Source organism: Phoenix dactylifera, unplaced genomic scaffold (assembly GCF_009389715.1).
Source record: "Phoenix dactylifera cultivar Barhee BC4 unplaced genomic scaffold, palm_55x_up_171113_PBpolish2nd_filt_p 000046F, whole genome shotgun sequence".
Taxonomy (NCBI): Eukaryota; Viridiplantae; Streptophyta; class Magnoliopsida; order Arecales; family Arecaceae; genus Phoenix; species Phoenix dactylifera.
Genome location: NW_024067669.1, coordinates 1,848,098 through 1,870,407, shown reverse-complemented (window position 1 = coordinate 1,870,407; position 22,310 = coordinate 1,848,098). Strand labels below are relative to the sequence as shown.

Here is a 22,310-nt window from a genome sequence, read left to right as displayed (position 1 = left end):
ATCTATCTTTTATGTTTATAATTATGTATAAATCATTCTTTTTAATGCGTCCATCAATGATTTTTAATATATGTCTCAATTTTTAAAATATGTGCATCACCAAGTTGAAACGGGCGCATTAGTTGTCATCTAATATGTGCATTATCTTTTTAAAATATATATACTAGTAATCAAATATGTGCGGATCACCCATTTCAAATATACACACAAAATTTTATAATATCTTTTATGCTATTTAAAGTGCATGTATTACCAATTGGAAACATATACATCAACTGTTTAAAATATGTACTTATTACTCTTTAATATCTATAATGTATGTGTCAAATCTCAGGTAATAAGTTTATCACCTATTTAAAACACGTGCATCATTATAATAGCAATTACGCATATGTCATGGAAATGGCATATATTCTTTTTTATATATGCTTGTATTCTCTTCTCATTCTCACTTTCTCACCGTTGTATTCCGAGATAACATGGTGAAGGGTATTTTTTTAGAAAATTAAAAAAAAATATATTTTTATAAAACATAAAAGAGTTTTTTGATGATAAGAGAGGCCCAAAAAAGGCCACCTAGATTTTATTAAGAAAAAGAAATGTACATCAAAGGAGACTACATGCAATGAAGAGTGGAGTGAAAAGTGATTAAGCTAAAAATTCTGAAGTTGTAAAGTTAAACTTTAAGAGCTGAATAGTAACCAAAACAGAATATGCTCTAATCATGTTTGACTTCCAATAAGATCTCGTAGAAGATGTAACTGGCTGGAACTTTCATCATATGCAGCTAAAGCAAAACCACCATGCTGACAGAAAGGAAAATATGGCCCTCATTTGAGTAATCTAAAACAAGAACATTCCATGGAAAAATTAGCACAAAATCCTAGCCAATTTAAAATTTATCCACTGCTCTATTTAACTTCATTATAGTCACCCATAAGGTTAAAGGCAGTATTCTTCACTTTAGACCGGATTCTTTTCAGCTCCATCTATATATTGGGATCACATAGTACTAATCAATCATTGAAACCTCCAAGTCCCCCCTATAGCAATTGAGGCAATTGAAGATTTTTTATTTAGAAAAATTTTAGAGTTACGCTCCAAAATTATGGTTACGTCGAGTTTAACTATATTGCAAATGCCATAACATATATCCCATCACCGTATGGGACGCCTTTCTTGAATCAGAGTACAGATTAAATTAAAACAAATCTTGATGTACTGGGGGGCTACATCTGGATGTGCTCAATTAGATAATCTCCAACATATCCACTATTGGTTATGAGAAGCTACTTGTGTGGTTGTTGGGTTGTAACAAGAGAAAACTACATGAAGCACAAGCTCCAGACTCTGCTCTTGCGTACCACAAGGATCTCATTTTATCACAATCTACCCCACACCAGCCACCGACATGTTATTGCTCTTCCGAGAAAAGATGAGGAAGACTCCCATCAGCTTCAAAACTCACTGTTGTGTTTTTGTTATTACACCATTGTTATGCCGCCTGTTAGCATTAATTGCCACCAAATGTTTCAGCTGAAGCTTCCCAATAAACCAAAAGGAGGTTCGACCTTTGGGTACAAAAGTACAACTGGGATCCCAAACAAGCGCAGTCTAATTAATTATTAGTGGAGGCCATCCATCTTAAATAAGTTACTTACCAAGTTCATTTGGTTTTGGTCTTTTCATCAATGGACCTAGAGACCAAGGGTAACATAGACAAGGGTGTATAATCCACAGCCTTGGTTAAAGAAAATTCATATAGCCTACTATATATATAGGTAATCTAATCTGTGGAGAATTGGTGCCAATCCTGCCTATAATCCATTGAGGGTGAATAAAATCAGTCACTATATACACGATGATGCTAATTTGAACATTTAAAAACTAAAATTAGTTTGCTATTATAAATAAATAATTAGAAAAGCATCGGTTTCTTCCATTCTCTACACTTCTTTTCTTTTGTGGGGCAACTTATGTATCGGAAGAGCTTTAGATTTCCACAAAGCTATTGCTCATGAACTTCCCTTTCCATATAACCTTACTCCTTTGTAATTTTCTTGCTAATCTTTTTTTTTTTAAATAAAATCATGGGGGAAGTTCCTCACTTCCTCCACTTTTCCACAAAAAAAAAAAAAAGTAATTATAAAATATTGCATGATATCTTGATCTTGTATTATTATGATATTTCGTAATATACTAATTTACATCACTGATGTAATTTGGATCAAGATATTGAATTTATTGCACCGATGTGTATGCAATACCAACATAAACCGATGCCCCTGAGGATCTCGGCTGAGATAAAAACCTGGGCTCCCATGGGCATTTTAGGATCACTACAGGTTACTAAACAGTGCTGGAGAAATCGCTATCTGTGTGACGGTAACTGAAAGCTCCCTTTCTTGAGGGAGGTGTCTCCTTGGCAGTATGCATGTCATGGCTTTTGGCTTTGCCTTCCTAACAGTAACGGCTACAAACTAAGGTAGGGGGGGAGTTAGGTGATGACTCTTGTCAAGGACACGTATGGGTGAAGGCCATGAACGTCCACTGCTTCAAGACAAAGACAGCTAAAATTAGTACCATTTGAGTCCAGCAATGGCACAGCCTGGTGACTCGTGAGGCGTGGAACGCTTGGAGTGTGGAAGGTTTTGTGGTTTTCCTCTCATTTTTTATTAATTCTTTGGTGCACCACCAAATGGTAGCAACCAAGAATACAGACCTTAGATTTTGTGTTAAAAGATCATCACCATTATATACTTCTACCATTGTTTTAACGTGCCAAGACAAGCTAGGATGAGCAATTCAGTCGTGTTAGTGCCCCTAAACTACTCGCCATCTGCTCAAATGGGTCCAACCCAATCTTGGATAGACAAGTCGGTCCGGTTATTCCCACCGAAACACTCAACATCTCTATAGATGGAGAAAGTAAATCCCGCACCATATGCACCATGTGGCCGTATGCCATGCCAATCGTCTCGACTCGTTCTTGTGGGCTCCATTCATTATAAGCTTATTTTAGCGGTTGGCTCGTAGGAACAAGTCGAGATGATTGACATGGTACAAACCCACGTTGGCGCACATGGTACATGATATATTTTCTCGTTCATGAGATGGGTCCAAATGCTCATGCCTAGCTTGTTCGATCACTCATGAGTAGTCTTTGAGCCAAGAAGGAGCCTCATCTCTATTTTCATGAGTAGAGATGTGTCGAGAGGATTAATTCAATGGTTGGAGAAGGGTTTACGTTAGGCATTTCTGAAGTTGTGGATGAAGAAGGAGTAGATGACGGCATTGGATCAGCAGATGTGGGTGGCTTAGTTTTGAGGGTAGAAGGTGGCAAGTGGTCATCCATTGGATTTGTAGGATGGTGAAATGCGAGTTGGAATTTGAGAACAAAAGTGACCAGCTGGTTCATGGACTTGTTCTTTGGAAAAGGATTGAGTGGCTTCAAGAAATGTGACATCAAGGGAAATAATGAGGCATTTAGAGGCAGGATCATCATCTCAATAGCCTTTTTAATGAGGCAGACACTAGCGACAAGAGCTTCAGCCCAAAATTAAATAAGAATTTTTCTAGCAGCTTCAATAATATGCCAAGGTTTATCTTCAGCTACACCATTCTGTTGGAGAGTACTGGGACATGAAAGCTGATTAACAACATCATTGGACTTAAGACAGCTCTGGAATTCATTAGACTTGAATCAGACCAAAGAGTGAGAGTATATATAGGAGGTTTCTGTGGTATTTTTGTTAGTTGATTGCAACATCAACCGAGTTTCTTCAGCTCTAACATCAGCCACTGCTTTCTCATCATCTGGAATTGGGATGCAACACATGATTGCAGATCCAGCATTCTCAAATTCAGATCTTAATCCTATCAAGAATTTAGAGAGCCCTAACTTGTTTTTGCACTCTTGAAATTCTGACAAACTAGGCCTTGAGATTCTTGGATCTATCATATTCTACTGGTCCAATAAAACTCGAAGCTTGGGAATCGAGAACAATCGTATCCTCTTGAATCAGGTTACGAGTATTATGTTCTAGTCGATAAAAATGAATGACATCAGTACAGCAATATAAATTTGTGAGATAATTCTAGATTTCTCTAGCTTTCATATAAGAAGTTATAGAGGATTGCACACATCCTTCAAAAGCAGTATATAGATGTAATAATCAAGGATCTCACCCAAAAAGACTAGCCAAAAGGTATTATTTAGGTACTTTGATCCTATATAAGTACCCAAGATCTATCCAAAGAATAACCGATATGGGACTAAACAAACTCATGCACGGATCCTCACAATAGAAATGCAATAGTTTGGGCATTTCCAACTTTCCACTTACTATATTTTTTATCATAATCTGGATCTGCTCTACCTAGAAGTTCTACATATTCGTCTATAAGTATCCTTGCCAATTGGCAGATTTTTTTATTGCAAATGCTCATGACTGATAGTTTGCATTTGTGAGGCGAGGAAGTGGAAATGAAAAAATACTTGACTCTCCACCGAAGATACTAGGATAGTATGGAGGTAGGAGATCTAAAGCTTTAATACAAAGAGCACGGATTCTCTATAATGCGCCAGCTGTACCACAGGCTACTGTTATGAGGATCTGTGCGAATGTATATTTAGTTCTATATCAATTATTCTCCGAAAATTTTGGGTACTAATATAGGACTTTGAAATCTAAACAATATCTTTCAACTAGCCTTTTTGGATAAGGTCTTGGATTGTGAGATGTATGCAGCCTTCAAAGGTCACCATCAAGAGATGGTCGATCGGCCATCAAATAATGTGGTCCATGAGCACGTACCATGTTATGTATAGCACATATTTTTTGATGGCCATCAATCTCTTGATTGCCGCCATCGAGGGCTACACAGCCCACGCACTGCAGAGGATTCTACACAGTCTCAAAGTGCATCTAGACTCCAACCCCATTGAATCAAGATTAAGAACTGATAGGAGGAATTTGAAGGCACAAAATATGCAGATGTGGTGTTGACATGACCTTAACAGCTGGATTTGATTTTGGATCTAGTTATCACCTGACACGGCAACAAAAGAATAGTGAATCCAGCTCCAGATTTGAACAAAACACAAAGATCTAAGCAGTACAAAGTATAGGTTAAGAAAAAAAAAACAAGAAATGATGATCCATTTTAATCCACAACGCAGCAATTGGAAACGCTCACGCTGAAGAATCTAGGGACAGGCTGTCTGATACTTCCAACATTGGGTAGCTTGTTGAATCTAGTGATAAGAATGAGCCGAAGATTCTTCTTGTCTGAAGCTGCAGTTATGAATTCTATGACATCAGGTAGCTGCTGAACCAAATACCAGGAAAACAGTGGCAATGAAAGCATTTAAGAGAGCTGGGATTGATGCTGTGCTTATCTCCTATCCAGCATCTGAAGTATGATTTTTTTGGACATCTTTCAGAACTCTCGCCATCTCACCCTTGTTGCTCTGAAACTCTGCAAATCTGTTAGACATTGGAAGTTCAGCACCTCAAGAAGCATCTCTTTCCAATCTCTTGGCTGAAACTATGATCCTTCCAATCCTTATTTGTATTTTGTGATTGTATCCTAAGTCTCTCTTCACTTTAAATGCTTAATTGTTTTGCTGAATAGATACCTCTTGTTGAGAGGGCTGTATCTCATGTTCCATGGTCCCAGTCAATGTTCCCTTGTATTTGGGTGGAACACCCTCTTGTATCACTCCTCCAATCTGAAATAAAAGTCGGGTGGCACTTTTTCTGCCTTCCTTCACCTCAAAAAAAAAAAAAAAAGGTTATATAAATATATGAAGTGTATACAGATGACAGCTGCCATGTTCCAAGAGCTAGGCCTCTGATGTGCGGTGGGCGCCGTTCTAGCTGCTGTTTTTTTTTTTTTTTTTTTTAGTACAACGGCTGTTTACACTGCTCTACTGTTAGTGTAACAAATAGAGTCGAAAAAAAAAGAGAGGCATAAATCTTGCTTCACTAACTGCCTAGTACTCTCCGCGAGCCATTTCTATGATCCTTCGTTCCAAAGTTCCAACTTTGTTCATCAAATTCCACCTTTGTTCATATGGAAAAGATTAGGTTTATCAGATTCCGCCTTGGTTTATCAAATTCCAGTTTTAGCATCAATAGTTGCCTGCCAAAACACCTCACCTGACATGACATGGATAGATTTTTTTCTGAACAAAATAAAATTTAGGAAGGGACAAGGGCAGAGCAGGCCTACATCCATACCTTTTTTTTTTTTTTTCTCTTGATGCAACATCTATATCTTCTTGGTCAAAATATGTACCTGCTCTGTCCGCAAGGAGAACTTAAAATGCTTCTAGGAGGTGGCTCGCTATTGTATTTTATTTTTGAAATTTACATATTTATTTTTTGAATTGTTAATAGCATAACATTCATTGAAGAGAGTTGTTTTCAAAGACATGGCAGTGGTTTAGCAAAAAAGACATGGCAGAGGAAATAAAATTAGAAAAAATTAATGCCTTAACAACATATTAATCTCAAGACGCATATTTGTGTCATGCTGGTTCAGGAGCACGCTATGAAAGGAATCACGTAGTAGCTACATAATTAATTTATGCCAAAATTGTGTTGCTATAAGACTAGCTATGATCATAGTCATATCAAATCATACTTATATTCAAAAAACAATGCATGAATTTTACATGGAAGAAAACAAATGTTACAAGTAATATACTTATAATTATCATTTAACAGGACAACTTAGGTTTCTTCCATCAAAATGGTCATCAAATGGATCAAACCATATCAAAATTGAAGCTAACAAAGAGAAGTAAATTAAAAAAAAAAAGTTAATAGCTCGTACGGTGGACTGAATACTCATTGAATTGGTTACAGAATAGATCAAAAATCTATCCAATAGAATCTAATAATTAAAAATTTATTTTTTAATTTAATTATTTTATTAAACAGATAATTTAATACAATTTACATTAGGTTGAAGCAAGTTAAAAAGATAAAATAAGAAAAAAAAATAAAGGTGGTTGGTGGGTCCTCCTCGCCCGACCCCCTGCCTCTATTCACACTTCGTCATGGTTATCTTGTTCTCCTCCTCATGGTTATTTTATACGAAAAATTACTTTCCCATCCCTCTAAAACCCCACTGTAACAGGAGGTCCCGGTCGCATTAACACTTTGACCGTCACATGGACTTGGACAAATCACTCGCTTCCACGAGTCCGCCCGAGGATGACGCAAAGTTGGAGGACGCCACAACGGTGCTGGCCAGCGTACTCGACTCCGGGGCTTCCTCCTCTTCCTCCTCCTCGACGATGGGTCCCACCGCCGGCCACATGAACGCCGGCTTGAACGGCGGCACCGCCGGCGGATCTACCGACCGGGAGATGATCTGGACGATGGCAGCTGTCTTCGGCCGCTCCGCCGGGAGGGGGTGGCTGCATGCTAGGCCAAGGAGGAGGAGCCGCTCGACGTCATCGGTCACGTAGTCGCCGGCGGCGGCGAGGCGGGGGTCGAGGGAGTCGAGGAGGCGGCCCTCCCGGTAAAGCTTCCAGACCCAGTCGGCGAGAACATGGAAGCCGGCGACGTCACAGCAGGGGCGGCGGCCGCAGACGGTCTCGAGGACTATGGCGCCGAAGGCGTAAACGTCGGTCTCGCGGGTGGCGCGGCCGGTGTGGAAGCACTCCGGGGAGACGTAGCCCACCGTGCCGGGGACGCCGCCGAGCTCGGGCTCGGTGTAGGAGGTCTTATAGACGTCAATGGCGCGGGCGAGGCCGAAGTCACCGAGGCGGGCGTGGAAGGTGGAATCCAGCATGATGTTGGAGGCCTTGATCGAGGTCGCGGTGCACCACCTTCTGATCGTACTCGTTGTGAAGGTAGTGGAGGGCCGACGCCACGCCGGCAATAATGTTGGAACACCGCTCCCAGCTGAGCAGTCGCCGCCGAAGAGGTGCTGGTCGAGGCTGCCGTTGGGCATGTAGTCGTAGACCAGGAGGAGGACGCCATGCTTATGGCACCACCCTGCAGTAGTTGATCGCCATCACAGTTCTTAGTAGTCCTCCTCTAGGTCTCTAATTTATGTTTTCTTTCAAATTTCATTTTTCTATAGTTGTATAAATTTTCTCTACAGCAACACCCGACAGTTGTCGGGCAATTTTAACGTATTAAATTTCAAAGAAATATTTTTCCATGTCCCACGAGACATGGACCAGTTCATACCCGCCAACTCCATCTACCAGCCCCTCGGGACCGGCCTAAAAGATCTATTGCTAGAAATCCTACAGATTTACATGATAAGAAAAGGATATCTCAAGGTACTATCCGTAAAGCAAAGTTCAGAAAATTTAAGATCAACTGCTAATTAACACACACACACACACACAGAGAGGGAAAGGGAGATCTTAATTATGAGAAATTTACCAACTAAACGGACGAGATGCCTGTGGCGGAGGCGATTGATGATGCTGAGTTCGTGAATGAAGTCATCTAGACGACCCTCGCTGTTAGCCCTAGAAAACTTCTTCACGGCCACCTCGATCTTCTTTCCCGGCTGGTCTCCCGGCACCAGTCCCTTGTACACCACCCCATACCCCCCTTGTCCAAGCTTCAATTTCTCATCAAAGTTGTTAGTAGCCTTCTTTAACTCATCAAACATGAACTCCTTCGGTTGCCCCGGCAAGCTCTTCAACTTTTTGATCAACACACTGGGGTACTTGTGTCTCCCTGGCTTAAGCCTCTTACAAAAGTACCCCAGGAGCCCTGCTATTACTACACCGGCGAACACCGTAAGAGCGATCTCGAGGCCGACCATCCATCCGGCCGTGCCGCTTCTACCATCTTTGCCATGGGAGAGATCCTCTACGATTAAACTCCAAGAGAGAACGCAATGGAGCTGGTAGGCGATCCCGGTGGACGCCGAGAAGCCGAAGAAGGACTTCTGAAGAACGTGGGCGCCGAGGTCTAGCGAGGAATTAAGAACGGCTAAACTCGGCTTCTGGTGGCCCTGGACCGCCATGTACACCCAGATGTGGCGGCCGCCTCCATCGTAATCGATCCAGACGGTGTAGTTGGTGGCGTTCAACGGAGCGATGACGATGCCGAAGGGGCTCAGCGAGGCGGTAGCGTTGGAGACGACGCTGTTGACGTCGAGGCCGACGTGGTTGTCGTTGGGGTCGTAGGACTGCTTGACGTTGTCGAACTCGACGGCGACGAGGTGGTTGTTGGTGTCACCGTCGATGGTGGCGTTGGTGAGGCCGAGGAAGCCGGCGTCGCTGCCGTCGGGCATCTCGAGGGCCGGGGCAATGACGAAGGCCAAGCCCTCGCCCGGGTGGCTTTGCCGATACGGTAGAGGTTGATGGTGAAGGTGGTGTTGAAGGAGGCGACGCGCTTGCCTTCGGCGGCGGAGGAGGTGGCGGGGAGGTTCGCCTCTTGCCAGAGGATGAAGGGGTGGGCAAGGAGGACGCGGCCGGAATTATTGATGAAGTAGCCGACGTTGTTGAGGGTGTCGGAGGTGAGCTGGAGGACGTCATGGTTGATGATGGCGTCGTTGAGGACGATGAGGTCGGTATTGGCCTCGGATTTAGCGAAGACGGGGAAGGAGTAGTTGCGGTAGTTGGCGGTGTTCGCCACCCGGGAGTGTGTGGTGGTGGGGAGGCGGAGCTAGGAGCAGGAGTAGGAGGAGCGAGGCGTCGGCGCAGGCGGGGAGGCGGAGGAGGGTTAGAGGCGCGCCCATCTCAGGGCGAAACTGGGAGCGTGAAGAAGCTGGGGTTTGGTCCTTTTCACCGCAGAGAGCTACGCCCTTACGGAGTGCCGCCGAGGGCTCTCCCTCGCTTTCAAAACCGAGACCATCGCCTTCGGACACTAAATACCATAGTTTCGGAGAGGATGACGTGGGGATAATTCACTCATGCACGTTCCTCTGGCCAGCTCCGTTTTTAGCAGCTATCTAAATACTCGGAAGAGGATCCGGACTCGGATACCCTTCCTTTCATATTTATATCACAATATCTTTCCGAGTGTTTAAAGTAATTATTGTTAAATGAATATACTAATAGGCAGGGGCGGCCAAATGCACTTGGGCCTAGAGCGAACTCACTAACTGAGCCTTTTTTTTTTTAATAATAATAATAATAATAAATTTTTAATAAGTATAAAATATTTTAAAAATTTATTTAAAAATAATCCGTCTAGCTTTTTGAGATGCAAAATTATAAAAGAGAAAAAATAGAAAAAAAAAATTTAACAAAATTATAGAAATTGTAACAAAATTAGAGGAATTAAACGCTGGATGCTGAAAATATAATCAAACAACAAAGGGGGATTAGAAGAATCACACCGTATGTCGTGCTACTGACTCACTGTCACTATGTCACAGACTGACAGACTCAGTCTCACAGACAGTGAGACAGACGTGAGGCGGTGAGGGGACGGCCGGGCCCGCCGGGGTCACGGAACTACGGGAGCCGGGGCCAGGGAGGGAGGCGAGGAGGTCACGGCCTCACGGGAGCCGGCGCCGGGGGCGAGGAGCAGTGGAGGTCACGGGAGTGACGGCCTGACGGGGTCACGGGAGCCGGGGCCGGGGAGGGAGGTGACTGGCGAGGAGGTGAAGCCGTGGAGGTCACTGTGGCACTGCTTCACTGATCACGGCCCACGGGAGGCGGGAACCGGGGGCCTGGGAGGGAGGCGAGGAGGTCATAGCCTCGCAGGATCGCAGGGATGTCGGGGAGGCGGGGGCCGGGGAGGCACTCAGGTGGAGGAGACGACCTCGCCGGCTCACTGGATTGAGCCGGACGGGCCGACGGGGTCACGGCCTCACGGAAGCCGGGGGCCCGGGAGGGAAGCGAGGAGGTCGCGGGAGGCGGGACCGCCGGATTGAGCCGGACGGGCCGACAGGGTCACGGCCTCACGGGAGCCGGGGGCCTGGGAGGGAGGCGAGGAGGTCATGGGCGGCGGGACCGCCTGGATGCCAGGGCCCAGGGAGGCGGGGAGGCGGACTGGCGGAGGCGCGGGCCGCGGAGCCGTGGAGGAGACGACCTAGCCACCCAAGCAGTCACGGAGCAGAATAGAAGAGGATTGAGGAGTGGAGCATGATGAGGATTTTAAAGAGAGCCAGAGAGGAATGATGGGCGATGGCCGATAGGAATATGGGATCAGGATTGAGGAGTGGAGGAGGAGTGGAGCACCCGCGTCTTGTCGAGGTAGTCGTTGGCTCCTGCGGCCTTACCTCTGCTCTACGGATACCGTAGCTAGGAGCGGGAGCTGGGAGGCTAGGAGCCTAGGATGCCATCGCGCGGGGGCCTTCTCTTGAGCCGGGGCCTTGGGCGACCGCCTAGGTCGCCTAAGGCTTGGGCCGCCCCTGCTAATAGGTGCACTAAAAACCTTTCTTACTGTCATTGTCCTTATTTATTACTAATAGTATGTTAATTTTTTGTTATTATTATTATTAAGATGATTATCTTTCTTAATTGTTAAGATGAGCATTTCCCTTTTTATTGACACTAGCTACAGTAAAATATATTATCTTTCTTACTTGCCATAATTTTATAATATTCATTTGGATCAAGCACAACCACCCCGTATTTGTATTTATTTCTTTCTTTGTTATTATTTTTTGTTATCATATCGATGATTCAAAGATTTAGATTTATTTAGAAATATAAAACAATAAATCTGAAGTTATTAATGTTGAAAAATAAAACTTTTGTTAATTTATATCAAGAATATTAATAATTGATCTAGGAGTATTAACTGTGGGTCATCTTGGCTACCATGGGAGGATTGGAAAAGATACATAAATGAGATCTGCCACATCAGAATGCCAAATCATCACGTGTTAAAATTTATGAGGCTATAACTTACCCAAACAATTTTTGATTGAGATATTCTTTTTTTTTTTTGAAATTAGGTAACTTTTCAGGTTTTACAACATGACGATTTCTCCTAAAGATGCAATGCACCCAACGATTAGCGCCAAATTTTATCATTTGGTCTGGAAATAGCCAAATCAAAGCAAAAATTTTTGTTTTAGGAAAGACTTTTAATGATACATATCACAAATTTGGAAAGAATTAGATAGAGTAATTGAAAGAAAAGTCAATATAGAAGATATGATATCCCTACTGTAGAATTTTAGTCTTTTTATGATTATTTTCACTCATCAGATCTATTTCCTAAAAAAAACTATGTTCCTTTTAACTATAAAAAAAATTCAACTTTTATTGTACAAGGATGCACCTCACTAGTATAAATAGAAATTATGTAACTCAGTTTATTATTCACTAATGAAAAAAAAAAATCTAAATCTTACTTTTGCCCCCTTTTTTTATTTTTTCTAACTTTTTTAAAAGAATTCAAATGGAGCAGAATAGGAGAATTACTTTCTTCTCCTTGATCGAATCAATTACTATAGAAAATTCTATTGCTGAATCTCTTAATACCAAGTTAATCTCCAATCAAATGATCACAACTTATTAAGAAAAAGAGGTGATCCTTCTTAAATTCACATCTTAGAAACATTTGTTACCTATAAGTGGGAGAGTTTAGAAATGATTCTTGTTTTTTATTTTTATTATTCATTTTATAACCGGTAATTTTGTAATTTCTTTTAGAAAAATGTTTGAGGACGATGGTCATTTGCATGCGAAAAGTTGCCAGAACCGCTGCAACTAAACAAGAACTTGTGATTGGCACATCAATTATCATTAGCCATACAAACCCTTCTTTGCCACAGGTTAGCAATATGCATATAACCAGGCTCCAGATATATTACTTTTTATTTCCTTGGCACAATAATTTTCCATGCACTACATATGGATGCCAAAGTAATTTTAAGTGCTTTTAGAATGGGCGCAGCTAAATGTTTATGAACCAGAAAGTTTGATCTTAATTTGGTCTTGCTAATATGGTAGAAGGGGCGACAATGCTCAACTGTTTAACCCATTTAACTTGTATCAATTTACTGTAGATCATGATAGATTATTAATTTGTTTAATAGAATAGTCAGATTCATGTCTAAATTTATACGCGATCTATTTAATAAATAGATCAGTTTCAAGTTTCAATTTTTGATCTCTTCTATATCCAACCTGGTCTGACCAGCCTGATTGCCACCCCGTACTTGGCCAGCTTTTATGTTAAGACACCTACACAACGTGATAGGTCCCATAGGTAACCATGAGGTGAGTTGTTCCACAGCAGTAGAACAGTTGGGTCATCTTGATGGGTTCTCGATCCTTTCAATTTCTTTACTGGATATGATCTTGAATCAGAATTTTGGGTCCAGCAGAAAATGAGCATTTGAGAATTGGGGAGATATGAATTCGACAATTCGATCGTCAGGGATGTTGCCAAAGGACTCTTCTAAGGAAATGCTAAGTTTTGATTTTATGCATGATTTATGTTAGGATGCTACATTAATTATAACAGAGTATAAAGTTAATTATCCGGTCAGAGCACGCAGGCTTTTCCTTCCATGCTGATGTGTATTTGGCTATTTGCACATGCTATCGAAAAGCCACTGATAACTGATGACCTCAAGGGGAAAGAAGATACCCGTAGCTCTTGCTTTCTTTTCTGCATTTTCTTTTTGGGTCCATCAAAGGGGTCAAAACACAACCAACTAAAGTAAAAGCTAAAACCAAAGACCCAACCATAAACTAAACTCAGCCACAACAAGAGTTCTCATTTCGAGGGGAAGAATTTATGAAATGAGTTGGAAAGCTAGTGGTGCACTTTATGAGAACAGCCACCATCTTAAATGCTGAATAGTTAACAACAGGTTCAAAATTACTCGATTTCAATATATATATATATATATATATATCCATCATATGTTAGGATCTTTAGAAATTGAAGGAAAGATTTTGCTTCCATAAATATAGCTCTCTCTCTCTCTCTCTCTCTCTCTCTCTCTCTCTCTCTCTCTCTGGGTGGAAAGGGAGGCCAAAGCCATCCAAACTTTATACTATGTGTTTTTTTATCCATGAGTCCCCATCTTCGAGCTTCTTCAAAATCAACTTCGATAAATATGACTTGCTGGGCGGCAGGAGGGGAGGTGCAGGCTTCGTTGTTAGGGGCTTGGATTTTAGGGCAATCGCAGCTGAGGTTGCCAGTTGTTCGACATTTCAGTACCAGAGGCAGAGTTGAGAGCGGCTTAGTCTGAATTATGCTACGTTCGGCGTGCCTTACAGGAGAGAGAGAGGTCCTTCTGGAGGGCGATTATGCGACAGTCATTGGATGGATTCTACAGGTTTTGGGGAGGGGTCGGTGATTACCACTCACTTCTGAAAGATATTCGGGCCATGGTTAATGATGGAATGGTGCTTCAAGCGAAGCATGTGTTTACAGAGACCAATGGGGCCGTGGATTGGGTGACGTCCTTTGTTGCAAACCACTATGGGGATCACCTCTGGGTGGGAGAGGCGGAGTTGCCCAGTGCTCTCCGTGATGTATTATTTTTTGATTTTTTTGGCTGTATCCGTATACGTTATGCATGATACTACCGTTTTCACCCAAAAGAAGAAGAAGAAGAAGGAGGAAGTGCATATTTGCGGCGCTCTCTCTCTCTCTCTCTCTCACACACACACACACACATCTCGTCTTCTATGTTCTCCTACTTAGATTGCATCCTCGGAGGATGGGTCGATGCCTGAAGCTGGGCGTGGGGTTATAGAGAACAAAGCTCTGTGCGTTGCAATTCTGGAGTCCATAATAGGAGAGCATGGGGTCTCCCCTGCAGCAGAGAGGAGTTTGGCGGTGCGACTGTCGGAGCGCTTGAAGGAATCCCAGGATGGAGAGGAGAAGGTGGGGAATCCGGTGCCTGTGAGAGCATGATTCCGATATAACATGGTAAGAGGTGGTTGTCGTTGTTGTATCGGTGTGAAATACTGTGGGCTGTCACGGTGAAATCGTTCCAGTGTTTCCTTTTTCCCATGCCCCACGAGGGGTGCCATCTTGTCACAGTGAAATCGTTCCGGTGTTTCCTTTTTCCCATGCCCCACGAGGGGTGCCATCTTGTTTCTTCTATAAAACTTCTACCTTGGTATAAACAGTAGTTTATCTAATAATAAGGCCTTTTGCAATGCTGTGAATAGATAAATGATAAATGTTATGCTTTCACAAGAGGATAACCAGTTAGATACTTTAGGTTCCAAATGAGATCGTTGCAAGGCCTCCCTATCCCAAGGTTGTTTATAAGGGCTACCTCAGAAGGTTATTAACTCTTGGCATCATGCCCAATCTTTGTGGCTCATATATTCCAACCTGCCGAGAGAACTTCCTGCCTGCAGAAAGCTATTTGCACTGCAAGCTGATCGAATCCGGGTCTGGTCCCTTCAAGGATATATGGAGATCAGAATTCTAGACTTCTTTCCGGTCTATTCCAGTCTAAGTCTAGATTAGGGATGGAAATGAGCTCACGCTGGGCTTTAGGCTAGGCCTAAAAGAGTTCAAATCAAATTTGTTCTTAAATGCAGAGACTATTTATTTTTTGGATAGGACTCAAGTATATCATTAGCCTGACTTAGGTGTGACCTGAACCCAAGCCCGAACAAGGCTCGAAACGGAGCGTGAATTCATCTTTAAGCCGAAATCAATTTATCTTTGTATGTTGTTATTTAGATAAAATAACAAGCAAGTAAAGGATATATTAAAATAAAGCAAGTAAACAATATTAGCTTATGAGATATAAAACAGTCTCTAATGAGAACGCTGCCACTTAAAAAATCGTAAAAGGCAACTTGATCTTATTTGGACTATTGGTTCCTACAAGAATTATATCATATGTTTTTATTAGAAAAATGGATTATGTTGTTGATTTGGATATATCTTATTTTGGAACAGGACTAACATGATGAATAACTAAGAAATCAGTACAAGGTCTTTTAGCAAGTTTTCACCATATGGTATAAAATGCAAAGTTTTGCGCAGCTTTAGTGGACTCCTATAAAATGAGACTAACTGGTTAGTGATGGTCAGTCTATTGTGGCCCATATGGCTCGCTTTGGGTGGATGCTTCATCATGAATCTGCTTCTAGTCACTTTGTCCATAATGATTATTGTAGTGAAAAATAAATGCCAGCATTATCTTCTCCTCTGGTTATATTATTCTACAGCTATTGGTCAAATGCCATTCCTATTTTGGTAATAGAATTTAGTCTCTTATACGTCCTTTGTGAGAGCCTATGCGGGCATATGTTTAGTCTCACATTAATTATTCACCGAGGAGATCTTAGGTACTTATACAAAACTAAGAAACTCAAAAAATACCTTTCAAATAGCCTTTTTAAATAAGGTTCTGGCTTATGAAAATAATGATACCAAAGCGAACTCGGCTCATGACCCATGTGGATTAGGGAATGCTATAGCACAGGCTTATTGAGACTGACTACGAGTCGATCATGGTGTTTGTGATTGAATTTAAATGAATTTGGACTCTTAACCTGATGAGGATATTAGGGTTTGAACGAAGGGAGTATACAAGGATCTGTGCGGACATGTATCTAGTCCCATATCGGTTATTCACCGGAAAAATTTTGGATACTTATACATGATTAAGAAACTCAAAAGAAACTTTTAACGGCACGGACAAAAAGTACAATCAGAAATGCATTAACAAGGTTAATGGTTGGCCTTCAAGATTGGTCTCCTGTCCTTGTTAAGGATCAATGTGTTGGATGCTTGCTAGCTCATAGTGGATTATATTGTCAAAATAGAATTTCCCTTTTTCCTTTTGTCATGTTTACATTTCATGTTATTCGCTAGTTTCTGAAGGGACTTACATAAATAGGATATTTTCAGAGAAAACATACGTATTAACGGTGATGAGCAATATAATTAGGACATAGGACAAGAGGTGTTTTCTTCAAAAAATGGACTTGGCTGGTAAAAGTGAGCATCATTGTTATCAGAGATTTGGAAGAAACTCTGAATACAGCTGTTGATGTGTTAGTTCAATAATTGGAATCTGTGCCAAATCGCATTAGAAAGTGCCTTTTGTGGGTATAAATTCTCTGGGGCTTTCGTTCCTTGTGACCTATCTGGAAAAGAGTTCTCTAGGAAGGGGGCAGCATGTGCAGTCGTGCTGTCAAGAAATCACCAAAATTTATCACTAGATCGCCTTCAATGGATCTTCCAGCCACTCCAAAAACAAACCTGGGGGAACAGATCCTCCATTTTAGCCATCCACAGCACCCTTTAGTTCAAGTCAGTTACCCCTACCTCTTTACATGCATGGGATGCAAAGAATATGGTGCAGGAAAAAGGTTTAGGTGCCAGATATGTGGGTTTGATCTGCATGATTTCTGCGCACTTGCTCCTCCCTCTCTACATAACCATCCTTTGCACCACAAACACCAGCTTGTGTTTTTCCCAAAACCAGGTAGATCTCTTCATGCATGCAACGTACTTGGTTAGAATGAATGTGCAAGGAATCACATCTTGCAGAAGCAACGTTGCATTTGTTTTCTAATTGGTCGTGTCGATCCGTTTGGTCATTTTTTTTGGGTTTCCATTTCAGTTCAATTTTATTCTTCAATGTTATGCTTATATCTCTTGATGTGGAACATGAAGGTGGATTTCTTCGCTCGAAATGTGATGTCTGTGGCAAACCTGCCAAAGGATTTGCCTTTCGTTGCAGCTCGTGCAGTTTTGAGATGCATCCTTGCTGTGCTATGATGTCTAGGGAAATGAAGTTCTCGACTCACCAGCATCCCTTGACTCTTTCACCACCTACGGCAATCATGGGAGGTGATTCGAGCTTTGCCTGTGAGGTGTGCCAAAGGAAAAGGTCTGGCCAGGTTTATTGTTGCATGGCTTGTGGTTATTATCTTCATGCTGTCTGCGCAAAAGATATGATTAATGGGCTTCATGTCCATGGCATTAGGCCTCCCGAAAAATCTAACATGCTCGGGGCGGCGGCTAAGCTTGCAACTCAGGCCATATTTGGAATCATTGGAGATCTGATTGAAGGAATTGGAGAAGGCATTGGGGAAGCAATCATCGATGACCTTGGGACAGGTCGAAGCAAAAGTATCAGAACTAAATAGAGATTGGCAGAAATGATAGACAAACTGGAGAAAGGGGAATGTGTTCGAGAATTTGGAAATTCTGGGACCAGTGAGAATAAAACAGCCATGGATATGTCTGCTAGTTTATGATGTAATTGCTCTTGTTCTTCAATATCATTAAGTGTGTGTTTTCAAACTTGTCGGTGGTTTGTATATTGTAATTCGTGTCTTGACTTAATAATTTAATATGAAGCTTGTTTTGCATCTAAATTATGCATGAAAAGTTGCAGAAACTATCAATGAGATATAAAAGATCTTGGGCTAAGTTCATTTATGTTGAGTGAAGCACATATTGGTACAATTACAGGCCACCAAGTTAAAGTCACAGTGGTTTCATATTGTGATCAAGAATTATATGGTTTCGGCAGAATCTTGTTAGCAGACATTGAAAGGAAAGAGAACTATTACTTGACTTTGGGGCGACAGTGATCCTTGAGTTCTCTCGGAGAACATCTCATGCGAAAATAATAAGAACGATAGCATAGATGAAGAAAAAGAGAAATGAGGAAGGCAGTTAAGAAAACAGCAAATAATGATAACGGTCATCATGATGTCATGATGACTCTGTCTTGATATCATGATTATATACGACATACGAATTAAAATCTTGGATTTTTCTCAGAATCTCTGTAACTTTTTCCCTGAAAAGTTCGATAGTGCAAGTGCGACTCTTGTTAGCTCTGGATTTTTGCTAAAAGAAATGTCCACATGATCATTGGAAACTGATATCCTTATGTAGATTCGCCCTGATCTTCCAAGATAAATCGGCTCCTTTTCACACCCTCCCTTCCCCATGCACACACACACAGGAGAAAAGGAAGGAAGAAAGTAAATTCTAGTATAGCATTTTATGCTTGACATGAGGGAAGATATTAGCACTCTTTATCTTGCAATCTCTTCCCTGTATTTTTAGGGGGAATATCTGTACTAATTACAGAATGGAGTGCGATTTATGCTCCCACAACACAACAGAAAGAAATGTGTTCTTCAGTATTAATCATAAAGCACAAAGCCATGGTTATGATTTATAGCTTGCAGTGATGCAGGATAGTATTTAACATGACATTCATACAGATGATAGAAAAGGATAATTAAAGATGAGGTTTCACCTACCTAATGCTGATTGGAGATAACTTTGTTGGAAAATATACAAAGGACAGAGTAAATATCAACCGGCCATACATTAAACTCTCTTTAATTATTATTTTTTGGCCTATGATGGTGTCAACAACACCTCCCACTTCTACCTCTTCTTTTCTTATCCTTCAACCTACATTAAACTAAAATCATCCAAACCATTTGTTGCTTAACAAGAGTATAGAATGTTTTAAGGTCATTTCAGCACCCTTTATTCATTTCGGATCACAGGATGTATACAAGACGATAGCCATAAACAAGCAACACATAACCAACATACTTAATACCAACATAATTAAGAACAGAGCAACAGACATCAATGATCTTGAACTTGTTATCATGAATACTAATTTCTACTTGGATATGAAAGCCCCTATAACTGCAGCAATTATAGCTGTTGGATCTCCAAGGATGGCTGAGATGATAATACGGAGTGCACCGCTGGCAATCTGGCAGCATCTTCTTACCTTCCCCACTCTCCCCCTGTGGTGGTTCTGCATTGTCCCTCGAAGGCTTGGAATCCTTGGTTGAATCTCTCTGACCTTGTTCTTGTCCAAGTTCAGATATATAGCTTGCCAGCTTTCCGCAAGCAGTTCTTTGACGCATGACACATGAAGGTTGTAGTTCTTGCACTCAGATCTGTATGACCAGCCCAACCCCTTGCGCCCGCAGCGGTGGCAAGGGCTCGAGAGCTTGAGGCAAAGATAAAAGTTGTGCTCCCCATCATCGAGTTGCTGCGGGAGGTTTGCGCAGCATGGATGGAGGTCGAAACCACACCTGCTGCAATGGTACACAAAGCCCGGCACATCCTTCCCGCATGCATCACATATCCTCATCCCCAGGCCAGGAGGCTTGCTATAGAATCGGAATTCGCATCTCTTGTAGAAGGCATGCTTGATGGTGGCTGGTGCAAGGGCGCATGCCTTGTGGAGATCAAAATCACACAAGTCGCACTTGTACTTGAGGCCGATGCCTGCTTCCTTGCAGCCATCGCAGCGAAACGGGACTTCGGTGTATTCGATCTTGAGCTTGTGCTGAGGGTGGATGGGGTGGCAGATCTCCTTGTCCAGCTTCATGCTTTCTTGGCCTTCTCCTTGCTGGCTGGCTCTTCCTTTTCCCGGATTGTACAAGAAACAGATGAGTTTGAGTGAAGTTTTAGTTTAGAAAGTGTTATGGAACAGTAAAAACAAATTCTCTAGTAACATTATAGAAGAATCTGCTTTGCTTAGTTGGAACAGAAGAGAATAACTTTGGGGCATGTGGCTACAATAAACTTGAAAAAGGGTTGAATGAAGGGTCAAGAAAGCAATTCAAGAGAATAAATGCCAAAGAGACAAGAAGGGTTAACTTTGCCCAGATGCTGAGATGGGAAGTCCTGCTTTGTAATAATCTGGAATATGGGTCCTCTGTGCTGAATTGAAATACAATAGGGCTTCGGGCTATCATAAAATATTCCGAGTATAGTCTCTTATTCTTTGCTCACTAGATGAGACAGAATGCTTTGGGTTTAAGTAAATCTGAACATTTTGCATCTTTATTAACTTAACCATCTCTGATCTATAAGATCCGAGGGAAAAGCAGTATTACAGATTGCTCTTCTTTTGATGCTCATTTTATCTTTTCCAATGCATCAAAAAAATTTATCTTTTTCTAAATGTAAGTTATCTGAAGGTAGCAATTATCAATTCTTCTATCCATCATATACAATTATATATAGATCAGCCTCCTGAGAACGAAAACCAGTAAATTAAGGGGCACTCCAACGCTTGCCATTCAATGCATATTCAAACTACCATGTGCTCCCTCCGCTCTGGGAGACGCTGGAGCATATGCTTCGGTACCTGCGTGAGTCTACTCGGAGGTCGACTTCTGCTGAGACAGGTACTATAGTGGCTTACTTAGCCTATCATATTTGGCTGGACAGGAACGATCGCGTGTTCGAGGGCGAGCGATCGTTCCCTCGAGTTGTGATTGAGAGAGCCCTATGGCAGGCGGCGGAGGTATCTATGATGGCCTCATCGAATCCACCTGAGATGGCCAGGGATATCTGGGGTACCTGTATTGCTGTTTCAGCGTCCAGGTTTAGCTACTTTTCTTGGGTACCCCCATCCCCTGGTTATCTTAAGGTAAATTTCGATGGTGGCATGGCAGAGAATGGCGCCTCTGGGGGCGTGGGCTTTGTGATTAGGGATCATGTAGGCAGTCTTGTGGCTGCTGGAGGACGGAGTACACGGGGTACGACTGTCGTGGGAGCGGAGGTGCGGGCAGCCTGGGGGGGCATTTTGTATGCGAGACGGGTGTTGAGGGCCGATTGCCTCTGCCTCGAGGGTGACTCTTCCACGGTAATTGATTGGATACGAGGTGTTGATACATATGGGGATGGCCATCCCTTGATATGGGACATGCGTAGATTGCTGTGGGAGCTGACCTTATGTCAGATATCTCATGTATATCGGGAGGCGAACAGTGCAGCAGACTGGGTCGCCTCCTATGTTGCCCGGCACTCTGGGGAGCTTCTCTGGACTAGCCTAGAGTGCATCCCACACTCCTTATTTTGTTTAGTTTCCTTTGATATGTCAGGTTGTATTCACGTTAGAGGTACTTGAAATGAAATACCGCTTTGACCAAAAAAAAAAAAATTACCATGTTAACCAAGATTGCTGTGAAAGGATACAATTAGATCTTTGTGACAACCAAGAACCTCATCCAAAAAAAACTAGCCTGAAAATATTACTTAGATTCCTTAAGCCCCGTTTGGCAAAGCTGTTGGCTGTAGAGCTAGCTTTCAGAAGCAGAGCTTTTATAAAAAACTATTTTCTGTTTGGTAACTATATTTCTAAAGTATCGTGAAACTTTAATATGGGTTTGGTAAACAAACTTAGAAAGTACTTTTGGTATAACAAAATAACCAAAAAAAAAACATTGCATAGTATTATACAACAGAGCATAATAAAATATAATATATATTAATACATCAATATATGATATAGTATAATATTACTATAGTGTAATATAATATTATTATAATATAGTAATATAATATTGTATACTATAGTGTAATAATATAACATAATATTAAATTATTTAACATAACATATCAATGTACTGCGATATA

The 22,310-nt window shown here is 41.8% G+C and overlaps 3 protein-coding genes and 1 pseudogene across 3 annotated transcripts; 2 read left to right on the top strand and 2 right to left on the bottom strand.

The window, feature by feature from the left end:
- Positions 1-7,179: 7,179 nt before the first annotated feature.
- Positions 7,180-9,842, bottom strand: LOC103713478 (annotated as a pseudogene).
- Positions 9,843-14,212: 4,370 nt separating this feature from the next.
- Positions 14,213-14,825, top strand: LOC108511484 (chalcone--flavonone isomerase-like). The gene is made up of 2 exons (XM_039116069.1): positions 14,213-14,440; positions 14,613-14,825. Exons 1-2 carry the CDS (start codon positions 14,213-14,215, stop codon positions 14,823-14,825), a joined length of 441 nt encoding a protein of 146 aa, XP_038971997.1.
- A 2,202-nt stretch (positions 14,826-17,027) lies between these two features.
- On the top strand, positions 17,028-18,283 carry LOC103713469 (diacylglycerol kinase theta). The gene is made up of 2 exons (XM_017844228.3): positions 17,028-17,370; positions 17,562-18,283. Exons 1-2 carry the CDS (start codon positions 17,061-17,063, stop codon positions 18,035-18,037), a joined length of 786 nt encoding a protein of 261 aa, XP_017699717.3. The 5' UTR covers positions 17,028-17,060; the 3' UTR covers positions 18,038-18,283.
- A 1,096-nt stretch (positions 18,284-19,379) lies between these two features.
- On the bottom strand, positions 19,380-20,357 carry LOC103711798. The gene has a single exon (XM_008798086.4). The coding sequence runs from the start codon at positions 20,269-20,271 to the stop codon at positions 19,549-19,551; it is 723 nt and encodes a 240-aa protein (XP_008796308.2). The 5' UTR covers positions 20,272-20,357; the 3' UTR covers positions 19,380-19,548.
- Positions 20,358-22,310: the final 1,953 nt, after the last annotated feature.

Coding starts and splice junctions, on each gene's coding strand:
- LOC108511484 (XM_039116069.1), top strand. CDS start 14,213: ATGCGACAGTCATTGGATGGATTCTACAGGTTTTGGGGAGGGGTCGGT. Junction 14,441..14,612: donor TGCCCAGTGCTCTCCGTGAT/GTATTATTTTTT, acceptor TCTCCTACTTAG/ATTGCATCCTCGGAGGATGG.
- LOC103713469 (XM_017844228.3), top strand. CDS start 17,061: ATGTGCAGTCGTGCTGTCAAGAAATCACCAAAATTTATCACTAGATCG. Junction 17,371..17,561: donor TGTGTTTTTCCCAAAACCAG/GTAGATCTCTTC, acceptor TGGAACATGAAG/GTGGATTTCTTCGCTCGAAA.
- LOC103711798 (XM_008798086.4), bottom strand. CDS start 20,271: ATGAAGCTGGACAAGGAGATCTGCCACCCCATCCACCCTCAGCACAAG.